Source organism: Carassius auratus, chromosome 1 (assembly GCF_003368295.1).
Source record: "Carassius auratus strain Wakin chromosome 1, ASM336829v1, whole genome shotgun sequence".
NCBI lineage: Eukaryota > Metazoa > Chordata > Actinopteri > Cypriniformes > Cyprinidae > Carassius > Carassius auratus.
The window spans coordinates 25,671,899-25,695,558 of NC_039243.1; the positions used below are offsets into that span (position 1 = coordinate 25,671,899).

At 36.1% G+C, this 23,660-nt stretch overlaps 2 protein-coding genes across 3 annotated transcripts; one reads left to right on the forward strand and one right to left on the reverse strand.

Annotated features, from left to right (window-relative positions):
• Positions 1-814: 814 nt before the first annotated feature.
• On the reverse strand, positions 815-12,675 carry LOC113105689 (sodium channel and clathrin linker 1-like). Its single transcript, XM_026266927.1, is given in 22 exon segments — positions 815-1,014; positions 1,526-1,621; positions 1,725-1,803; positions 2,149-2,345; positions 2,591-2,770; positions 2,773-2,791; positions 2,891-3,036; positions 4,200-4,274; positions 4,365-4,436; positions 5,037-5,135; positions 5,243-5,420; positions 5,619-5,692; positions 5,784-5,874; positions 6,172-6,242; positions 7,884-8,006; positions 9,245-9,374; positions 9,800-9,855; positions 10,115-10,187; positions 10,501-10,550; positions 11,849-11,916; positions 12,022-12,063; positions 12,652-12,675. Coding segments are annotated over 21 exon segments (1,974 nt in total). The 5' UTR covers positions 12,056-12,063; positions 12,652-12,675; the 3' UTR covers positions 815-951.
• A 52-nt stretch (positions 12,676-12,727) lies between these two features.
• On the forward strand, positions 12,728-14,935 carry LOC113105716 (UPF0462 protein C4orf33 homolog). 2 transcript variants are annotated; one of them, XM_026266976.1, is made up of 6 exons: positions 12,728-12,856; positions 13,255-13,466; positions 13,775-13,835; positions 13,920-13,971; positions 14,210-14,409; positions 14,501-14,935. In XM_026266976.1, exons 2-6 carry the CDS (start codon positions 13,286-13,288, stop codon positions 14,598-14,600), a joined length of 594 nt encoding a protein of 197 aa, XP_026122761.1. In that variant the 5' UTR covers positions 12,728-12,856; positions 13,255-13,285; the 3' UTR covers positions 14,601-14,935. The 2 variants fall into 2 exon arrangements, with proteins under 2 accessions (XP_026122761.1, XP_026122753.1); XM_026266968.1 differs by lacking the exon at positions 12,728-12,856 and having other exon boundaries at positions 13,036-13,466.
• The last annotated feature ends 8,725 nt before the right edge of the window (positions 14,936-23,660 follow it).

Below are 23,660 nucleotides of genomic sequence, written 5' to 3' on the forward strand. Positions count from 1 at the left end.
TTTGCATATATATGAATAATGGGAAATACTATAAATTTGTATATGTAAGAACTAAAGTTTAAATATTGAATCCAGGTTTGGAGTGAGTTACTCTTAGATCATGGCTTTACATTAGGCTTTTGAACTTCAAATTCACAGACATTCTGATGCTAAGCCATTAGAATGAGAATGTTTCTTATATGCAAAGTTATCATGAGAATTGTTCTCAATGTGAATCATAATTCATCCCAATTATTCAACCCCCCCCCCTCCCCAAATTAACTCATGAGAACATTTCTCATTATGACTTTTTACTCCACATTGGCAGAAACAGACTTCCATGATTAAGTATTAATATCTACTAAAATATTTAAGAGCTTGACAATAAGAAAAATGTGTATCAATGTCCATGACTTTTCCTGTTCTAGCAAACACACTTTTAGTCTTCCTGAGGCATTTGGTTTTTTTAAACTCTGGGAACCCTGATTGTTTAAGAACAAAACAAAAACTAACTTGAGGGAATTAATTAAAAACAAGACATCTTGATTTGACTTTGATAGACTTAAGTGTCTTTAGCACTGTAAAGCTTCACTTTGCTGCGCTGTGAATGTCCTGAAAAACTCCACACCTTAAAATGTCTGTGAACCAGTCCGAATCAAACATACAATACCCCTTTGGCATAAATGACTGTATTTAATGGTCAGTTCTTAGAATGGCTAACCAGAACAATAAAATATGTGGTATACTTTGGCTTGGTAGTAACTTGTCACAGGCCATCTTTGATACAAAATCCTACAGGATATTACATTCAACATGCAGTGATTCCATCAGTTTATTTAAATATTTTTATTAAATTAATAGTCAATGAACACATGGGTAATCCTGCCAGTGAAATCTTTTGAGACTAAACACTTGTTAATCCCAACAGCAAACTGACCAGGCTGATTCTTTTTTGAAGATGATGATATCCATCTACGATAAAGTCTCAAGATCCATCATGGATGCAGCTTTTCTCCGTTGTGATATCACACTCAGCTGAAACAGAAAAAGCAGTTTAGAGGAATTCTGTGCACCCCTCAATCCAGCAGCTCTAGAGTACCATAGTGAAAATCCCATTCAGATTCTCTATCAGGGAAACTGATTTTTAACGATAACTAAAACCTTGAAAGTTGACTGTTCAACAGCAGAATTTCTGGTGGAAAACTATGCAAAAAAAAAAAAAAAAAAATCTCCACAAATCAGAGAATTTTAAATCATGCTTAAAGTGAACAATATAGCGCCCACCCACATCCACTCTGGTTGTGTATGAGCATTGTGAACTATTAAATTAAAAATTCTCTTTTTTTGTTTCAAATCAAAGTCTGTAATGTAGTGATCGCCCTTGTAGCCATTAGGGTTGGGGTCACGACTTATAATTCTAAAATGAATGCTTTTTAAAATCCCAGTAGGACAATGACTTCCAGAACCAAGGTCACTGACAAAGTGAGCGGCCTCGGTTGCATTCAACAGGCAGGAAGTGTGTAAATATCCAGTGTGGAGTGTATACCTGTTGTGATGCACTGGCTGCACGTTGCTCTGCCTGAGTAAGACGTCTCTGTAGACGCATGTTCTTCTCCTGCTGCTCTGAAACCTGCCTCTCATACTAGGGGTAAAAATGACATCACATGACTCACTGAAAACCCCACAGAAATCTAATCACAGCACACAATATCTTCCCGAATACAAACAAATCTGCATGTACACACCTCCAATATCTTCTGATGATCAGTTTCCATCTGAATCTCAAGTTCCTGAGCACGCTGTTTCTGTCTGTTCAGCTCTGACCTGCAATGACAGTCTTTAATTAAACCTCACTGATGCTGTGATCCAGACTTCACCTGCTTTATTCAATGAATTCGAATGATATTTAATCAGTAAGCTCGTTAAATGGTAGTTATTTCTCAATACGACAGTAATAGGATTTAATGAGTGAAGCATGAGCATTAAAGGTGTTCTGGGTATCATTCACACCCATTTATCCGTGCAGGATTAATAACACACCGAAGGTTAATACTTCGTGGTCTGTCTAGATCACTAACCCTGAACATGAGTAACAGTAATGGAGTGTCTTGCCTTAGCAAACAACACTTCTGCTGGATCGGTGCGTGTCAAGTGTGTTTGAGCGTTCACCTGAGGCTGCCGAGTTTCTGCTGGAAAGCCTGTGTGAGGTTCTTGGCCTCGTCTTTGTAGCGGCTGATGGTTTTCTGTTGAGCGAGCAGCAGTCTGGTCATACCAGCGCTGGAGTTTTTACTGCTCTCCTCCATCTCTCTCAGCCTGGACTCCAAACCCTGCTCCTTCACACACAGCTCCTGCTGCATGGAAGACACCTACATGTACAAACAAAAATCAGTTCGATGATATTCCTCTATTTTTATGCTTCTGTTTTTCCGTTAATTTATGTTACTCAAGCACTGAAACTTGTATTCATCTGAAAGAAAAAAGTCATATACACCTAGGATGACTTGAGGGTGAGTATATCATGGGGTAATATTCATTTTGAAGTAAAATATCCCTTTTAGGGCAACTGACAGCTTTGTATGACTATATATATGAGAATGTAATTATTTGTAACCTGATGTTTGGCCCGTCTCTGAGCGAGCGCACACTCTTTGCGCAGTGCTTCCATGTCTCTGTGCAGCTGCTGGTTCTCCTGCTGCAGCAGGAGTCTCTCTTCACTGACAGCTGTGCTCTCCTCTCTTGCACTCGTCAGCCCGGACTGCAGCCTCCGCACCTCCTCCTGACAGCGTGACAGCGTGACAGCTCCTCCGAATACCTACACAAACACCAGGGAATGCAGTTAACTATTATAGATGCACCCTTGTATTTGCTCTCGGTCTAGTTTATGAGCATGTGTGTGTGTGTGTGTTCTCACTCCAACTCCATCTTCTTCATCTTGTTTTTTGTGCTGTTGAGTGTGAGTTGTGTTTCGTCCTTCAGTCGCTCAGCATTTATACATCTCTGATGTAGAGCTTGCATCTTCCTCATCTCAGGCTCTCCAACTCGGCCCTCTTTATAGACCTACAACACAAACACACGATTTATTATTATTCAAATTGTTTTTTTTTTAAAGACATTTGTTATGCTTACCAAGGCTGCACTATATTGTGAAATATTTTTACAATTTAAAATAACTTTTATATTTTAGTAATTTATTTCTGTGATGGGAGCCATTACGCCAGTCTTTAACGTCACATGATCATTCAGAAAACAATCAAATAATTACTCCCACTTTAATATAATATACAGTATAGAAAAGAATCGCCCCTCTTTAAAAAGAAAACCACATTTCACAATCACATTTTATTGCTTTTCAGTCTGAAATGAAGACAGACACAGTTTTTGTTTTATCCAGCTTGTCAGAAAAAAATAGGAAAAATAAAAAAATCTGAATCACTGAGTTGAAAAAAGGATCACCCCTCTCCTAAAACTGACTTGTAAACTCAATCAGATGTAGCTAAACACCTTATCAATAACACACAAAACTATTTAAGTTTCAGCTGTGATCAGCTGTGGTCATTTAAATTAGCCCGGCATGAAAATAACTTTCCTGGAGCATTTCAGTCCTTGGTAGTGCAACTGAAGCAAACAATCAACTATGGGTGGCAAGGCACTGTCAATATATATATATATATCTCCGGGATAAAGTTGTAGACAGGCACAAGTCAGGAGATGGATCCAAAAAACTTCAAAGGCTTTATCAATGCCTAAAAGCACAGTGGAGTCTATTATTAAAAAGTGGAAGGTATCTGATACAACACAGACCCTCCCTGGATCAGGACGTCCCTCCAAACTGGAGGAAAGAGCCTGGAGGAAACTGTTCATAGAGGTGACCAAGAGGCCTACAGAAACTCTGAAGCAGTTGCAGGAATTTATGACAAAGACTGTTCATTGTGTGCATGTGACAACAATATCACAAATTTTCCACAAATGTGAAAAAAATATGAAAAAAGCCACTCTTCAAGAAAGGCCACATGCATTCACGACTGAGCTTTGCCAAAACACACCTTTACAATTCTGAGGCGGATGAGACTAAAATTAAATTATTTGACCTCAACACTAAACAATATGTCTGGCAGAAATCCAATACAGCTTTTTGAATTTTGTCAAACTGTGATATCACAGCAACATACAGTCTTGGTCCATTTAATTATGTGTAGGTAAAAAAATGCATGTATCTGTACCTTTTCCAGCTCCTCTTCCACAGCTTTTCTTTCCCGGTTGGCTCTTTCAATCTGTGTTTCTTTATCAGCACATTCCTACACACACAACCATAAGAGATAATGTTGATATGCAATGGTGACAGTTGTAGCTATACACATCTGTTCATATGCTGATGAAAGTGTCACCAGTTGCAAGGCAGAGAGCTCCTCAGCCATTCGATGAATCTGAACGTTACACTGCTTACGGACACTATCAACCTATAAAAGGAAGAGAAGCAAACATTCAGAATGAGATGCAAATAACAATGCATGCACACTGTGATCACAGATAAGATGAATGTCCAAATGCTATAATTAGAAACTAGAAGGATGCTGATTTGACTGTGCTACAACCATGCTGTGCCAGTGCTAACAGTCAGGCTATTTCTGGTTATAGAGCTTTTCAGTGTTCACAGGAGAACATTTGCTTATAATCTTTAACGCTGTGCCATAAAAAAAAAAAAAAAAATCAGATTTAGTGTCAGAAGTGCAAGCCAAAATTCAAAGACTTGCCAAACAGAAACACAACAGTGTAAAACATGGGTAACATTGGCGGTGCTTTTACAAGATGGGGGAATTTGATGGAATGTTTCAGTTTCAACTGAGACACTGAAGTTGAGTTCCTTCGACAGTTAATCTAAACCTAATTAAAAAAAGTCAAATTTGATGATGTCTACCCTGACTAAGGACCATCATGCCTAAAATATTGTCTAGGTAGTCTCAGAGCCTAATTTACCATGTCTAAGAGTAAACCTGATGCCTCAAGCTCATTCTTTTGCAAATGCTTTTGCTAAGTTCAAGAACATTGGCAGCACTCACCTCTTTCCTGGTGAGCATGGCAGCATCCTGGATCAGCTGCTTCATGGCATCTTTCATCTTCTCCAGCTCTTCTGCTCTCTGTTTCTCCCTCAGCTGAGCCTAGAGTAACATACACACGCCAAAGTTATTTCAGGTTATGTGCAGTCAGGTGGGTATAGAAGAGCACCTGCGTTGGGCTCGTGTGGTGTGGTTATTTGGAGTGTGACCTGCTCTCTCTGAAGCGAGGCCTCCTCAGCCAGCTGGATGGAGTTACGGAGGCGACTGAGGGCTTCAAATTTTTCCTCTTCCAGAGAGGCGCAGCGACCCTGCAGGTCTCCCGCTTGCCGCTCACTATCCGTCTGCTTCCTGTGCACTGACTCAGACTCCTGCATTGCAGCTTGAAGTCTGAAAAAATACATCCCTATTTTCATATATATATATATATATATATATATATATATATATATATATATATATATATATATATATATATATATATACACACATTCTTTTTTACTTTCATTCAACCTTGCTGAATGTTAACTATTAAAATCAAAAAATAAATAATTCAGACTCAAAACATTTAACACAGTAGTGTATAACCTGGCCTCTAGCAGCTTCAGTTCTGATTGTAGCTGTTGTAGTCTCTGATCAGATGCTTCTGCTGCATCCTCTTCCTGCACCATTACACAGACATGACATTAGAGAACATTTATATGAGGACAATAATAGCAACATTAACAGCATATGCAATTGTCTGTCTCTCACCCTCCTCTGCATCTGATTCTGGACATTCTGCAGGAGTCTGGTCATCTCCTCCACTTTAGTCACAGAAGATCTCTGCTTGAGCTTTGCATGCCTGAAACGTCACACAAAAATAAACATAAAGTTGACCTTTCAGTACTTTCTAAACCGATGAGGGAAAGGGATCAAAAATGCACTACAGTCTTTTAAATTCAGAAAGATTTGTTGGTGGTATGCATTTCAAGAACAGTGAGGAAAAACTACTTTCATTCTTCTGACGTAAATGTTGACTGCACTAAAGTTGTGTTTGAATCTTGAGAAACGCACTGAGCTTACTGAGCTATACACACAGGAGCCAAACAGAACGAGAGTCAAGGTTAAGTCATGAAGAGTTGGCCATCTGGAACGCTACCTGAGTTGGCTGCGTAACTCCTCCAGCTCACTGCTCTGTTCCGCCACCGTTTTCAGGAACTGCTGATTGGTCTGAGTGTGACAGGACAGACATGAACGCCGGCCGGGCATAACACCAAAAACACACACTGCAAGGCAATTCACAAGGACGAAGGAGAGCACAGTTTGGAGGTCGAGCTGAGATAAGTGTGAAAAAGGTGGGTGTGTGAGAGCTACACCGCTCATTAAATATTCAGAAATAGAGTAGTATTTCTCTTCACAACCAACACACACACACAAGGCTAAACAATGAATAACACTCACTCAAACAGGTGGTGTCCAGACTAGTGTGAAAAAAAGTGTGTGACTAAGACAGTACAAGGATTAGGCCTTTAAAGCCATTGCATAACAACTCACTGTACATGGCACTGGCATCCCTAATAAAAACCTTAATTATATATTAAAACATAATTATATATATATATAATATATATATTTCCTAACACAATATTTTTGGGTAAAACAAACTTTTCAGTGGGGCTTAATTTTATTGGGCCAAGATCTGATTGGATCGTGAAAAATGGCCGATGACATATATATGGGATAATGTACTAATATGTATAAAGAGGGTTTATTTACTAAACACACATACACATACACACACACACACACACACACACACACACACACACACACACACACACATATATATATATATATATATGCATACATACACACACACACATATAGACATTAAATATTGTAATTATATAATTATGTGCAAACAAATAGATTGCAAGTAAGAGAGCTTTCAAAAAAAAGAAAGAAAAAAAATCTATTCTTTTAAAGGCGGAGAAAGTCATTACATTTTGTGAAAAATCATGGTTAATTTTATTCTAATGAAATATTCAAAATTATTTAATCGGAATAAAACTGATTACAATAAACAAAAAACAATGGCACATTCACAATAAAACTGGAAAATACAGTAGATTTAGATTTGAACCAGTATTGTTTTCATATTGAAAGAGACGGTCTTAGTGATTCCAGCTTCTGATTGGTCAGCTGGAGCTTCTGGGCGTTGCTGAATCTGTGCCAGCTGATTCTAAAACAGCCCAGTGATTGTCAGTAAGAGCACAGACAAAGCATTTCAATATTTAATTAATGTGTATTATAATAAGTTTCCAGCCATAATTAAGCCAATACTTTACAGCCAACAGCTAATATCGAACTTATATATTCAAATAATTCAGCCCGCCATGCCTTCTGGTCTATGCATAATTGCTGGCAAGTGCTGCGGGTCTGTTTGCTCTGTTAACGGTGCCTGTATGTAGTTAAACACTGCCCTCAAGTGTTCAATTATCATATTACACATGCCAGAAATAAGTGAGAAAATTTAAGAGGATACTGAACTGTTTTCAGAAACCAAATATATGGACACTTAACATTTGCTAAATCTGTCTGGGAAATCTGTCTCAGTGGTACAGCATTGCATTAACAGAGCAAAAAGGTTGTGGGTTCTATTCCCAGGGAACACATACTGGTTAAAAAAAATACAATTAAAAAAAAGTGTCTAGCTTGAATATGTCGCTTTAGATAAAAAGTGTGCTAAATGCATAAATGTAAATAAATGTACATCTGTCAAGTTTAAAAAGAAAACCAATGACCTCCTACATGCATTATAAATAGACTGAACTTGAACATGTGAAATTTGTAATATGAAAGCACTCTAACCTGCATGTGCTGCCGTTCAACTGCGTGTATTTGTCCATCACTCATGGAGCTCTGGTGCTGGGTCTGAAGTCGATCCAACTCTTGCGAAGCTGTCTGCCACATTTGAAGAGCACGTTCTTTCTCCTGCAGACACACAAATCAAAGATAAATGCTATGATTGTGGCCTTTCATGAATGTGTATCCAATCCTCTCTCTGAATACCACTGCTATCTGATACGCGATGTTAGAGTACAGAAACAATGTTAAATTAATTGATACATTTACCCAGCAGCACAACTTGTAGAGCATGGCATTATTAAGCTAGCAATGCCAAGCTCATGAGATTTATTGGCAGGGACTAAACACATTTCTCTCTAACTAAAATTTTTTTTTTTTTGAACAGCAGGTTCAGGGTTGAAGAGTTCTTCTACAACTTCTGAAGAAAAAAAAATTAAAATAAGCAAAGCTCAATAAACAATTTAATTACAGTAACTGAAGGGACTTATATTTTAGTATAAATACACTGAATGCAAGAGGATTATATAACTAGCAATTATAGTTTTTACATGTTTTGCCTATGACTAAATACATTTTTGAGGCAAACTGACTCGTTTTTATAAAAGCATTTTAAAATGTCAAATGTCTGCAAATACTCCTGAGTATTAATGATATTAATGCTAATGAGTTTTAAACAAGAGATGTTATTTAAATATTTTAGCTCTCCTAATTTTTTCCAAGACAAGGAGTGGAAAACTAGCACATTTTCGCAATATTTACAATATTGCATATTTTGAATTGGCAACATCATTGTGAATATATAAATTATATTTAATTATGTAACCGATAGATATAATATAGCTATGCAGTTACTATTCTCCTTTTAACTATTTAGAGCTAATTACTTAATTCTAAGTTAATTAAGAAATTAGAAATGTGAATATGAATGGGAAAGTCCACAAAAAAAAAAAAGTCACTTGAGACTTGACTTGACCTGATGTGCTCTCTAGAGAGGTATAGATGTGATTTGCAATATAACATTCTGGTGAACTGCTCCCCTAAAGGAGGGCTATGTCATGATGAAAGTGGAATGCTTGATGAGTGACACACTAATATCTCATTACTCTGTAATGTCAAGTGTTGATATGTAATCCTCAGGAGCAACTGGAGTGTACTCCACACTGATTATAACCCATTCGTTCCGCACAACACGACCCACGCCATCTTATCACCTATTAGCTAAAGAACGAAGCTTTAAAGCAGAAATAACCCTGGATCACTCCTCGAGTCAGAATACATGGCCAGGAAAGTGCCTGTGGGCTTGTGGTGGCACAGACTGACTCATGGGAGTTTAGAGGTGGTTTGGAACAGGTCTGGCTATTCACCTCAATGGCACACTTGACCTGCTCCTCTAGATTGCTAATGGTGACTGCGTCCACTGTCACATCTCCTCCTGTTCCAGCGGACAGAGACTGCAACTGCTTTTCAATGGACATTTTCTGCTCTGCATGAAGCCTGTGAATAAAAATGTATATACACAGTTAATGCAAAAGGTCAACCTTCGTAAACCTATTATCTGTGGACATGCTTTAATTTGCTCTGAAATATTAACCGACTTTTATGCATTCAAGAACTTAGTAATAAATTGGCAGGTGAACATATAATCAACATAAATCAAATTATTAGAAGTAGACACTTTTAAAGGCATGGTTTATGTAAAAGCACGTTTCCTATAATTGTAATATTTCTGTAATATACAGGTGCATCTAAAAAAAATTAATAACATGGAAAAGTGCTTTATTTTTTGTAATTTAATAATAATAATAAAAAGCTAACTTTCTTATAATCTAGATTCATTGCACACAAACTGAAATATTTCAAGAGTTTTTTTGTTACAATTCTGAGGGTTATCAGCAGGAGATCCATTCGAAAGATCTTACCGCTCATTTTCCTTAACCACCTGCTCCAGGCTGGCCTTGACGTCTGTCATCTGCCTCTAAGTGTTTGACAGAGAGAAACAAGCATGTGACTGAGTGGTGGGAGGAGCATGATTGAGAGACAGTGTACTCCTGAATGGCAAACTTATTATAGGACAAGTTCACTTGACTTGGAATTAAACTGCAATTTAAAGCTGACAGCATGAAATCAGCCCCATCAAGCCCAGACAGTAGTTAAACCTCACTGTAATATGAGCATTTATGGTGTGTAAGTGTTTGTGTAGGGTAGCATAGTGAAAGCCTTCATGCACTGTGTACCTGATAGAACTTGAGCTGCATCTCCATTTGTTGTATGTGTCTGTCATATTCTTCAATTAGAGGAGCCATTAGACTGAAAACAATGTGTATTACATAATTAATAAAGTATTTTTTATAGAAAGCTATGTCATATGTACACACACACACACACACAATAAAAAAAAGGTCAACGGTATGAAAAATAAACAGAACATTCATAACAATGTGTCTCTTTAAGTTCAGTACAAGTTTGAGCCACTCTATCAAAATGAGATTATTTACAGCGGTACGGTGTTCATGAAAAGGTTTTTTGATTTTTAATTACGAACTGGATGCATGATTAAAATATTAGGGAACTTCAGCTAGAGGTTGTAGTAGTAGGTTTTTAATTGGTTGTAGAGACTCACCCTCTGTCTGAGCGCCAGGGAACTGCAGATTCCATGACCAGATCACCAGTCTTATAAAGACAAAAAAAAATGAATGAATTTTTAGTCTACACACAATATTCCAAGAGGCTTTATTCAGGATTACTGCAGGCTTTACAAAGTTACATTAAGACTTTTAAGACCAAGAAAAAAAAAAAAAAAAATCTACACAAATTTACATTTCTGTCAGCATTTACTTACCCTCATTTCGTTCCAAACCTGTATGATTTGCTTTCTTATGTGAAGATATAAGATATTTTGATTGCTGGTAATAAACAGTTGATGGTTGCCATTGACATCCATAGTAGGAAAAAAAAATACTACTGAAGTCAATGGCAACCACCATCTTCAAAATATATTCTTTTATGTTCAACAAACGAAAGCAACTCATACAGGTTTGGAATGACGTGAGGGTGAGTTAAAGATGACAGAATTTTCATTTTTGGGTGAACTACCCTTTTAAGTAAATGCATTTTGATTGAAAGATTTTTAGATAGTTTTGATAATGACGTGAAAAACAAAAACAAAAATACTGAGGAAGATATTAATTTCTTTTATTTGTATTTTTTTAAGTGCATGCAACATTTAATAATAAATAATAATTAAACCGTTAAAGTGTACATATAAACAAAGAAGAGACAGGATAGAAAAAAAGAGCAGTCAAGATGATCCAAGAATAAATGCAAAGAGAAGAAATAAAGCAAAGATGAGACAAGCAAAGATGAGAATAATAGACGCAAGATGAGAGAGAGAGAAGAGACAAGATAGAGACGCAAAGCAATTAGATAAGACAAATGGTGAGAGGATGAGAAAAGAGTAGAAAAGACAGGCTTTAATCAAAAACTAGAAGCGAAGACATTCAGAGAACAATTTAATGTGAACAGTTCTGAATCAGAACCATTTTTCTTGTCCTTATACCATCCTGTTTTAAAAATTTGTTCCTAAAGTCATGGGACTAAACATTGATAAATGCTGTGATAAGAGGGAAAAAAAATCTAGATTAAGAAACAGAAAATCATTCAGGAGACAGAGAGAGACTGGATGAGCTCATATAATCTAATACAATAACAGTGAATGATGACTGAAGCGGTTAGTTCTCACATTCTACTTAACATCTTATGCATTACACGAAGAAGAAAACAGTCATACATATTTGGATCAACATGAGGGCGAGAATGATAATAGAACTTGTATTTATGTAGTTATTGAACTGTCTTTTACACTTAAAGAATTAATTATGCACCATAGGAGTTTACTAAAAAAATATCTAGAGATGATCTACATCACGTCTACATCAGGGGTGTCAAACTCTAAATCTCATATAACTAACCTGTGATAGTGAGGAAGGAGGAGGAACTTCATCCTGATACTGATCCAGGACAGAGTTTAGACGATTCACTGATAAAACACCAAACGAAGTTCAAGTGCTGATGAATATGCGTGATTGTAAAACCGTGCATGTATCTGCACACCATTATTTCTGTTATCTAGCCTGTGTTTCACCTTGATCTTGAAGAAACTCGACTTCTTTTGTCATTTTTGCATCTGCAACAGCAATAAACTTTGTTAGGACAAACTTTACTGCAAACCATATGCTTTGCAAAACTGTATCATCAACATAACTATAATAACATTTAGTAAGTGGGTGGGCAGGCAGGTTGTACGCAACGGGGGACAATTTGCCTAACTGAAGCAGTCAGTTTAGACACAACCAGCACAAATGAATCCCCTGGAGACTGTCTTTGTGGAGGAATATTGGTTTACCATTAATTAACTGACTCTGTAGAACCATATCATTTATCATTTTGGTCTAATCGAGTAAACGTACATGATTAAATTAGATTATCACAAAATTATAGAATCTTCAATAGATTAAATGAAAATGCGAACTCGGTCTGTAATCTCAGCAACAGCATTAAGCGTCATTGGTATCCATGCGGAGATTTGGCTAACTAACGTTAGCAGGCTAGAGGCTACACATATTTCAACATTCATTTTAAACGTGCTAAACACTCTGTCATATAAACTTAAAAACTACAAATGCTTTTTTTTCATCGCGTAATATAAAATATATTAAAGAAGTAGCAGAAAAACGTAAATAAATGTTAATTTATAAAGATCGATATCAGGAACCTACAAATCCTTCCGCGTTGTAGTTTACTTTAAAGAGCCTCCCAGCCAATCAGATTCATCTCCACGGACGCGATGCAACTTATTCAAATGTCCCCTGGAAACTTGGACTCGTCTGCGTTCCGAGCGTTTTATGGAGTTCCTGTTTTTCATGGCTCTTGAATTGAGGAACTATAAAAAATGAGGACCCTCGATGTGATGGAATAGGGTAAGACTTTAATTTACTTAAATATTTTGCTTTCGTTTTTTTTTTTTAATACAGACTATGCCTCTGACTACAGAAACTTTTGTTGGACGCTTAGTTGATATATGCCAGAAATCAGGAAGTGTTTTTCCCACGATATCAGGGTTTATGATATCAGATGTTTAGCTTATCAATGACTGTTGAACTTTATTTCATATCAGACAGTCCTGTGTCCTGAGCTGGTTAAGATGTATTAGAGCACAGAACTGTGGATATATACTGATACTTAACATTTATATATATACGTAGACAAATAAGAAGTAAAGCTGTTGAGAACTTTATTTTTTAAATTCAGCTAGATAGTCATTTATTATTATTTCAGCTCTTGATAGAAGAAAATAAGATTTTACCATGCTCAACAGTGTCTGCGTCGGTTGTATCCTCCTGACTGCCATGGAGTTCCATATCAAGCATACCTGGGACAGCGTACCTGTGGATCATGAGCCGGTAAAGATTCGCTTCTCACCTGGCGAGGATGGACTGTTAATGCAAGTGACTGCTCCTTTCTTTAATGACCCCCCTGCACCCGCTGGACCACCTGGAGAGCCGTTTCCTGGTCTCTGGGACTATGAGGGTATGTTCATCTGTACTATAATTGTGGTCAGATTTGTACATTTTGGTTTATAGAGTTGGTTTCTTACTTTCATGTGAAACAAATATAAAAAAAATAGTGCAATCAGCTTATCTTGTTGTATATGCACATGCAGCCCTGATCCTTGGACTATCCAGATAATTATCAGAGAAGTAAAAGAGATTGAACTTTGGAAACTTGATCGCAAATTAAAGGAAAAAGTTTATGAAACACTAATATAAATGTCTACCTTCCGCTGTTTTTCTGTAAATTTCCAACTGACAGTTTTTGCTCTTTGACAAATTTTCCAGTGGTAGAGTCATTTTTCCTGAACAACAACACTGAGCAGTATCTGGAGGTGGAAGTCTGCCCGTAAGTTAAGCCTACAGTGTTTTTCAGACAGCATGAAGATTTGTCATTGCTAATGTGTAACTGACTAATGTTTTGATATCACAGACATGGACAACACCTGATTCTGCTATTGAATGGAAAACATAATGCATTTATGGTAACATAATACACATTGTACATCAGTTTATTGTGGTTTTCAGCTTTTACGTTTACAGTTACATTTAGTTATTTAGCAGAAACTTTTATCCAAAGCGTTTTATTATTATTTTACACACACACACACACACACACACACACACACATATATATATATATAATATATTAGTATTTTCATGACATTTTTTTACCATAAGCTGGTTATTTTGTAATACTTTTTATGCTATTACCCGTTACAGCAACAGCTCCCTCTACTATTCAAAGCCGATATAGAGGGCAACAAGTGGAAGGGAGAAGCACTTCTACCTTGGAGGTATTTCCCTCAGGGCATTAATAAGATGAATTCCTATGCCATCCATGGCTCTGGAGCAGGAAGGACCTATGAGGCTCTGTATCCTGTTCCTAGAGAAGACCTACAAGAAGGACAGGGACCAGACTTGTAAGTTTAGATATCGTAAAATGATTTTGGTTTCCTTTAATTGGATCTTAACATCACCAGGATATTCTGATTTCTTCTCTCATCTGAACAGTCATCGACTTGAGTATTTTCAAGACTTCACGCTGCAAAGCATCATGGGAGAAGACTGGGTTCAGCCAGAATCTGACCTGTGGGATTTGGCAGACAAATGACCAGCTGAAAATCACAGATGAAGTCAAAACTGGCTTATAACTAGCCTTTTTATGCAGTAATCACTTGCAACTTGGTTCCATTGTGATGTTAGAGAACAAACTCCATTGCAGTCTAATCAAAGTTAATAATGTAGCATGTTTTAATGTGGGTGTAATGGCAATAAAATGGCTTTTATTATCACAAATTAATAAATCATTTATCAGAAATGTGGCACTAAACTCAGCAGTAAGTATATTCCATTCAGCACCAAATATCTATTCAATTTGAATTAATAATTTTAGACTGAAATTAATATAACCATTAAATAAAGGAGATGGTAAATGTGGAAATGAAACAATTTCTCCTTCTTTATTTTTTTTCTGTTTTGGAGCTTGGTAACAGATGTTCTAATTGTAAAATTATGTAGAAAATAATGTAGAAAATCTCAGAAAGTCTCTTCAGGGTTTCAACAGAAAATGTAATAGATATAATTATAATAGATAAATGTGCCTAAACCTTCCTCAGTATGATTTCTTAAATCCTTTTTTTAATTATTTGGTCTGCTGCAATATTAAACTAGGTCTCGTGAAACCTTGAGTATCTGTTCGCTGAAGTATAATATAAAACCTCTTTATAAGCAGCCGAGCTTTAACTTCTCTCAACAAACCCATGCGTATAATCAATAGGCGCTTGCGTAAACTACAAATTAGCTGCTAATAAAACGGAACACGGGTTTTTAATTACAGCCGCTGTCCGTTAAATGAATATTAACAGTGACTAATTACCGAGCCGCCGCTCTCGCGCTGCCGAACTCCTGACACGAGCTCTGACTGGAGCGCGCACTGCCGGCGTGAGCTGAATGCGCGCTCGGTACCTGAGAGCGAAGGTCACGGCTAACGAAAGAAGGGCTTTATTAAAAAGATTTTTAAATTAGTTCTGTTTTATACAGAAACATTTCTGATATCATAACTTGGTGAAAATGGAGCCCTTTAAAGGGTTAATGTTACAATGTCATTAGCTCAAACTCAGAGTTTAGAAACAAGCATCATGTAGCCTAATCTGTTAATATGTAATTAAATTGCTGGTAAATGTAGGGTAATTTATTTATTAATTATGTTAGTATATATTAATAAGCTTTAAATATATACACTTATAAAATATGTAGTTTATATTATTTATATTATATTAATGTGTGTATCATTCATGTTTTAATTACTTATATGTATTAGCCTATAGCAAGGAAAAAGATGTTACTCAAGTCCATCTGTAAGGAATGCAGGGAGGCAGGACACATCACTAATATATTTAACATATATAAATAAAAACAGAACCCAGTAGAAAGAATCACATCCAGGCCCGTACTCAAATTTCACACAGAGACTCTGAGTAATCACATTTGGAGGAGCAGTTGTTCTCTCCACATGTAATCTATTCACTGGGGCAAATAGCAGAGTACAAATTGCTTCTTGTTAGGAGCAGAGCGAAATCAATCAGATGGCCTTCCACTCATGTTTTTTTAAATCAGGGAGAATTTATGCACTGACATTTTATAATTGACAGGAGATCTGTTCAGAACGGAATGGGTAGATTGGGTACTGGCATGTTTTCAGAGATATTTTTGCTAGCTGAACAGCGTTAGCTATAGGGAAATGGAACTCTTAATACACATAAGATACAACCCTGAACACCGAAGGGAGGGGTGAATATTGTCACTTCCTTTTTTAAAAATAAGAATGAATCATGTTTGTTATTTGATTCCATTATATCCATAATGGACCTGTTTACCTGTCGCTTTTGCCCTTTCCATCCATTTGTCACAGGCAGGTAATATCTGCACTAAAATATTGATTCCTATCTATTGGAAAACACATTAACAAACAAATGTTTTGAACCTGCAATAGTGTCTAGTGGCAGTTAACAAAGCGTTTTTCTTTTCCATCAGAGCTAATTTTGACATTTATAGTTTTTTTTTCATCACAAAAAAATATCAATCATTGCACTCTGAGCTCCAAAAACGTGTTTCTATAAAAAAGCGCTTCTGAATAAAAATGGGGCTGTCAGGGAGAATATTTTCCTTTATAACTCTGTCATAATCATAAACATTAGTACAATACACTGTCTCACGCACGCACATCAGTGAAGCCCATTAAAGGCCACTATAAAAGAAGGAGGCCTAAAACTAAAGGATGATGAAGAACCACACTCGCAAAGCGGAGGTTATTTTTACAGATTTTAAGGAGAGGGGAAGATGATAAATCTGAGTTGGGAGGCAGTAATAAGAGAGGATGGCAGGCAACACAACATTATCAGGCTGTTTGTGCTGTGTGGAAGTGCTGGAGGGGGGAGGGCTGCTGAGGAGAGCCTTTACCCGCACGACACCAGCTGATTGATAGTGGAATAAAGGTCGTTCTGTGTGATGAATGAACATTTCGGTATAACCCAATCACGGTGCACAGGAAAATGAATGACTGGATGAGAACAAGATGAGCGGGTCCACTGAGGGCACGGCCTGCAGGGCTAGCAGAGACACTAAATCACAAAATAACAGTATTGAACTTTATATGGCCATAAATGGGAGAGTATGCGGAGAGACAAGGTTGAAAACGTTATCTGGATACTCTCAGCTTTTCTGTCAATACTAAACCCATGAAGAAAGAGAATGAGGCAGTGGAGACACAAGAGACGGAGCCATGAGTCTTTCCACAAGACATTTAGAGGTCACGCTCTAAAGCGATCGTTGTAACTGTGGAGTTGTTCATAAAGTGGTTAATTCACAGCGAGATGTTCTGTTTGTGCACGAGGGTCAGTTTGATGGAATATCAACTTCCAATTGTCTGAGAGCCACAGATGGGTGAGCTGAAGACCAATGCTGCAGTCAGACAGCCAAAAAAACATTTACATCCTGATGTGCACAGATTTTTATTGATTAATATCACTGACAAAACAAACTAGCTAAACAAAACTGCAGTGCAAAGGCAAAAGACCATAACTTCGATTTTTGTCTAAAATTAGTTATTGATATTTTGGAGAATCAGAGATTCAGTTCCTTGATTAATTCAATGACCTACTTATACTTGTTTTGTTCCTGAATAAATAAGACTTAAGCACCTTCATACCCTCATTCATTATTTCCTTTATTACTCCACTAACATAATCTACTGGATGAGTGATTGAAAATAAGCAAGCAAATTCGGACACAGTACGCCAGATACCATGCTAACACATGGAAATTAATATGTCAGGACACTAACAGTTTTCTCGCAGCTAGCCTACAGCCATTTGAAGTGGTGTCTGAAACCATAGTCCAACCAAAATCACTCACTCATTTTAATGCGCTCATTCAGGGGACTATATTAGTGGAGTAATGTTATAGTAAATTAGGGTATAAGGGGTGATATTGAATAAAATCTTATTTATTTAGGTACAAAAAAAGTAGAGGTGAGTCATTGAATTATTCACTAAACTGATTTCATTTAGGAACGGCACTACAGGTTTAATTCTGCTGTGGCTTTGTTTGGAATTATTTTTTAGTTGGTGCAGCAAAGGTTAACTGTTAGTACTGTGCCAATAATACATCAGCGTGTGTCTTTATTATTTAATTTTTTTTGTTTGAAAATTAAAATTATACTCGCAATCATATTCTGTAATGTCTTCTATAATACGTCTTAAATGACCTTTGTATGCAGGAATATTTGTGGTTCTGCAAGCATTTAGAAAGCTTTCTAATTAAATGTTGAATAAGGATTAATGGACTGTGCAACATCTTGATTACCCTACAAAACATTAAATAACCATTTTGAAAAAATCTAAGTAGTCAATGGAAATTCATCAATTAGTTAAACAAGTCTCTTTGCTTAATTAATAGAAAATGTCTGAGGCATCTTGCCCTTTTCTCGATTAAAAAGCTCCTCAAAAACAGAAAACAAAAGGGCATTAATTGCTTGTCAAGTACTATCATACTATTATTATATTTCATAAGCCACAATAAAGAAGGTGACTAAACCTGGGAGAGAGAGAGAGAGAGAGAGAGAGAGAGAGGGAAAATTTTATTATTGCTTTGGCTGAGTCATATGCTTCTTTATCTTCCGGCTGTGGTGATATCAGAATTCCATAGAGCATATATAGCAGGCATAAGATAAAACTGACTCGTCTCACTCCACTTAACTCTGTTTCTTTTTCTGCTGAGAGAAATGCTCATCTGCATGTCCAATAGGATCATTTCTTGCACTCCAATTAAAGTCAGAAAAGCTCAGACAATCTTTTTGTGTCACTTTGCTTTCAGACCTGTACCATCTGTTTCATGGCGGAAGTTTCTCATTATCCAATTATCTAAGAGCTAAGACATGTACTGCTCAGGTTATTACCTTGACAAAATCAACAAGCATTCATAATGTCTGATACTGTCTTCGGAGGACACCTTGAGCACACCATGATTGGCGAAGAGAAGAAAATAAAGAAGATTGTGGTCCTGGTGAGTAAGGACAAATGACAATAAGCAAAGCCAGACAATTGACTGAAATTGGGTTCCTTGAATCAAAACAAAAATATTACTGTTGTAAAAGAATTTTTTACTTACAATTTTTTAATTACTAATTATGAACATAAATCGTTTTGTTAACTGGATTTGCCAAGCTCAAATTTAAAACCTGTTGTTTTTTTAAAAATTAATTTAATTTATATTTTTAAGCTCATTTAATTTTAAAATATATTAAATATTTATTGCCAAAGAAATATAAAAATCACACAAATCACGTTTGTTAAGCTAGCAAAAATTACTAACCATATTTAACAAAAGAAAATAAAACAGAAGCAATTGCTAAAATTCCAAGAAACAAAGCTCAAATAAAAAGAGGTCCTTTGGTGAATCCAAAGGAAAACATATGGAAAAGCATATTTTCATATATATCTGTCTGAATCCTTTTATTCTCTCTCTCTCTCTCTCTCTCTCTAGCCCGATTTTCTCTCTAATCCTCTGCTTTATCCGCCCTTAGGAAAATATTTCCACCTACACTGTAATTCTGACTGTTTCTCATTTATTTATTTATTTTAGATTTATTTACTTAAAATGTATCTTGGTTCTCAACTTTCTTGATTTAAATGTAATTTGCACAATCATGAAACAGCTATATGTCTAAACCACCTTCATTGCAGGTATAAACACTCACGAAATATTGTAGCAACAGTCAAATAGAATTAATCAGAATTAATCTAGAAATAAGTAAATCTACATAATTTAAAATGGTCATATGATGTGATTTCAAATTTCTTTGGATTGTTACATGCTGTTCGTGAATTCATAAGATCCGTAAAGTCTCCAACCCAAAGAGATGTTCTTTATAAAAGTTAAGACTCGTCCACGCTCCCCTAAACACCTTGTTTAAACACGCCCCCTCATGTCTATGTCACAATGTGGGAAGATTTGCATAACACCGCCCAAATGTTCACACAAAGAAAGAAGGTGTAACTTTAATTCTCGCTGTAGTATTTTTCCTGCTGCCATGTTGTGTAGGTGCTGTGTGTTTCATTGTGAAAGTGAAACTATACTTTGTTTGGTCATCCAAAAGAGCACATGACTAGAAATAAGTGGTTAAGTTGTATTTACAACACTGTTCCAGTACAGTTCAACCCAAATATTCAGATGTGTGCAGCACATTTTATTGAGGACTGTTTCCTGATCCTGGAAGAGTAGACTACAATGGCAGCTGTCCTGACTAACAGTCTGTAAGTACATTTACATATGTAAAGGATTTGCCACTTATGATTCAAACGTGAGTTTTGAGCAGTGTAGAGTAGGCTTATTTGTTGTTTCTCCAATCATAAATGCAGACATGGTTTTATGTTTACACAGCACGATGCAATGCAACACGTAAAAACACAGTATAAATCATTACAATCTGTAATTATGTCCCCACTGGATGCAACAAATAGCTGGTTTGTAATGGGTTTTATTGTTATTGTCTTGTCACTTCGGTGTTCTGACCAGGACACACAGCATCACAATATGGCAAGGGGCATAATATTTCCATCACACACTTGAGATATTCGCCCAATCACAACACACTGGATAGCTGGCCAATTAGAGCAAACCTCACTTTTCAGATGATGAGCTTTGTAAAAATTGACGTGTTTCAGAAATGCAGAGGAGAAACAATAATGTATGTGGAAAATAACATGTTTTTTTATATCTTAAACCACATAAACACAAATTTCATTACACCAAATACACAAAATAATGTTATTTTTAGCAACATCATATGACCCTCTTTAAAATGTTACCTCCTGTAAACAGACCAAGCTTTCAGAATATTTATTCATTTATTCTAACCCTAACAAAAATAACTGTAGTAACTGTGGTACTCATGGCAAAAAAATGGTTATTATAGAATTCTTTTTTGTTGTTGTAAGGGTAATTACAGATAACAATTACCAGAGAGACATACAGAATGTGCACAAATAAATGTGACACAAATCAAGTTACACAACACAAACTGCAATCTGACAGCACCACATGTCAGAACTCAAAACTGACAAAGGAAAAAGAATGTTTTCAGTGCTGATGAACTGACAGGTAATGTGCTAGAATCATCTAAGATGTTACAATGTTTATAAAAACAAGCGGTTTTCAATTATTTCAATAGACTGAAACAAGAAAGAACATTAACAAAACACCTGTGATACAACATTGATCTTAATTCATTCAAATGTCATGTCACTTTTTGAAAAATTCACACAGGCTGCTATTAAGATCGATTAAGAGTTAAAACACTTGAAATTACCAAATATAACATCTCAAAAATACACATTTTAGACTGCACCCATTACAACTACATTGACTTCAAAAGGAAATTGTTTCAAATATATCCATTTTGATAAACACGAATTTAAAAGTACAGGCTTGATAAAACTGACTTCATACGCAAACATCTTTCAGCAAGACCATCATCCTGTGATTTCTTTAGGGCATATATTTGATATTGACATATCCCAGCTGCCAAAAGACATCTGCGTGAATCTGATGCCATTGTGAATGAATTACAATTAATTTTACTAGGTGCTGAGTGCAACCAGCTAATCAGGACTCCAAGTGCTCATACGTCTCAGAGAAACTGCACTAAAAATAAAGATACGCGTGCCAAGATCAGAGGGAATTCACCATCAAGATTCATCTAATGTGTCATTTAGAATCAAGAGCCCTCCATTTGGGATCATGAGGACTTCAATTAGAATATAAAATGCTTTGGGATCTCAGTCTAGGAATTGGAATTCATAGGCTAAAAGGCACTGAAAAATAGTCCCAAAGGAATTAATCTGAATACAAGAAGTAAGGGGAATATATATATAGATCAGATATAAGCAGTTATTACGGCTCACGTATTGTCAAATTATTGTCAAATTATTGTCAAATTGAAACCAGGTTTTGCTGCTTAACATTTCTTGGGAAAACATGACATGATGATAGTTTTTATCTTTTAAAAATGTTAAAACTGTTGTCAGCATTGACGATCATAAAAAATGTCTTTTGAGCACCAAATGAACACATTCGAATGATTTCTAAAGAATAATGTCTGAAGACTACATTAATGACTGCTGGGAATGCAGCTTTTTCATCACAGGAATAAACTCTAAAATATACTTTAAAAGAAAAAACAGGTATATTCAATTGTAAATAGATTTTTAAAAAAGTTAAAAAAGGGTGATGTATAGTTAGGAACTGAAGACAGAATAGACGAAGACAGATCCACAGAGGAGGACAGAGAAAAGCGTGATCACTTGTGTGTGTGTGTGTGTTGTTATTTCAGGGTGAAGGGTTCTCTCTGAGTTGTGGACTAGACTTCTGTCATCAGTAGATAAGAAGGGAAGAATGAAGTAAGCACTTGGGATTTTAGAGGAAAAAATACATTAAAAAAAAAAAAAACACTGAGAGCAAGGATGACCAGACGCTGAGCATTACTAGCCACCAAACACAGCAGCAGCAGCACACCTTAGCAACTGTTTCATCTCCACAGCGACGGAATGAGAGCTCACTGACTTTATATCAGGCTGACCATAGACGTGACCTTCACTCTCCTGTTTAAGGAAGTCACACATCAACTCTCCCTCATCTTTCTCTTCTGTGCTTTGACACAATGGTACCTGAATTTCGATACTATGGTACTTTTTCGAAAAGCAAAGTTTAAGCATCTGATGACATCAGTATACCATTGTACTGCCACATTGCATTTTTTGATGTGTAATATTATGGTATTCTTTGAAGTGTACTTTGTAAAAAAAACATGATATATGAATATGATGCTATTCAGTAACATGGTAAAAATCAAAGCATTTAGAAAAAAAAAAAATACCATGAAATTACCATGATATTATTATTATTTTTGCATATGGTAGCATGATAGTACCAGGTGAAATTCAATACCTTGGTATTTCCTAATATCTAAGCACTTGTGTTATTGTAAGTATGAGCATCTGATATTATACCATGATATCAATATACTATGATACTGCAACTTTACTTTTTAGTAAGGATAATATTATGGTATTCTTTGAAGTACATTGGTATTATGGACATGTACATGATACTATCATGGTATTTTTGACATGCTGCATGGTAGTACCCTTAATATTTTTTGGAAGTACCATTAAAATACAATAATGGTACATTAATTTCATTTCTACTATCTGATACCATCACTTTACCATGGTGCCACCACATTACTTATTTAGAAAGGGTAATATTCTGATATTAATTGAAGTACCTTTGTATTCTACTGTATATGAGTTTGGTAATTATTCAGTACCATGGTACTGTATGTACTTCACATGTCTGTTAGATCTCACCACCCTCTCTATTCTTTGAACATGGTAAAAGAAAGTTATTTTTTAACTTTTCTAAGTTCACTGTTAACATTCACCTCACCCAGCTTGAAGTGATTCTGCTCTTGGCAAACCTTAAATGGACAGTTTAATCACCACAATCTTGTTCCAAACACATATGACATTTTTTCTTCTGTGAAACACAAAAGGATACATTTTATAAAAGTAGGCTAAAATGTACTTTTTCCCACAGTTTTTAATGTCCTTGA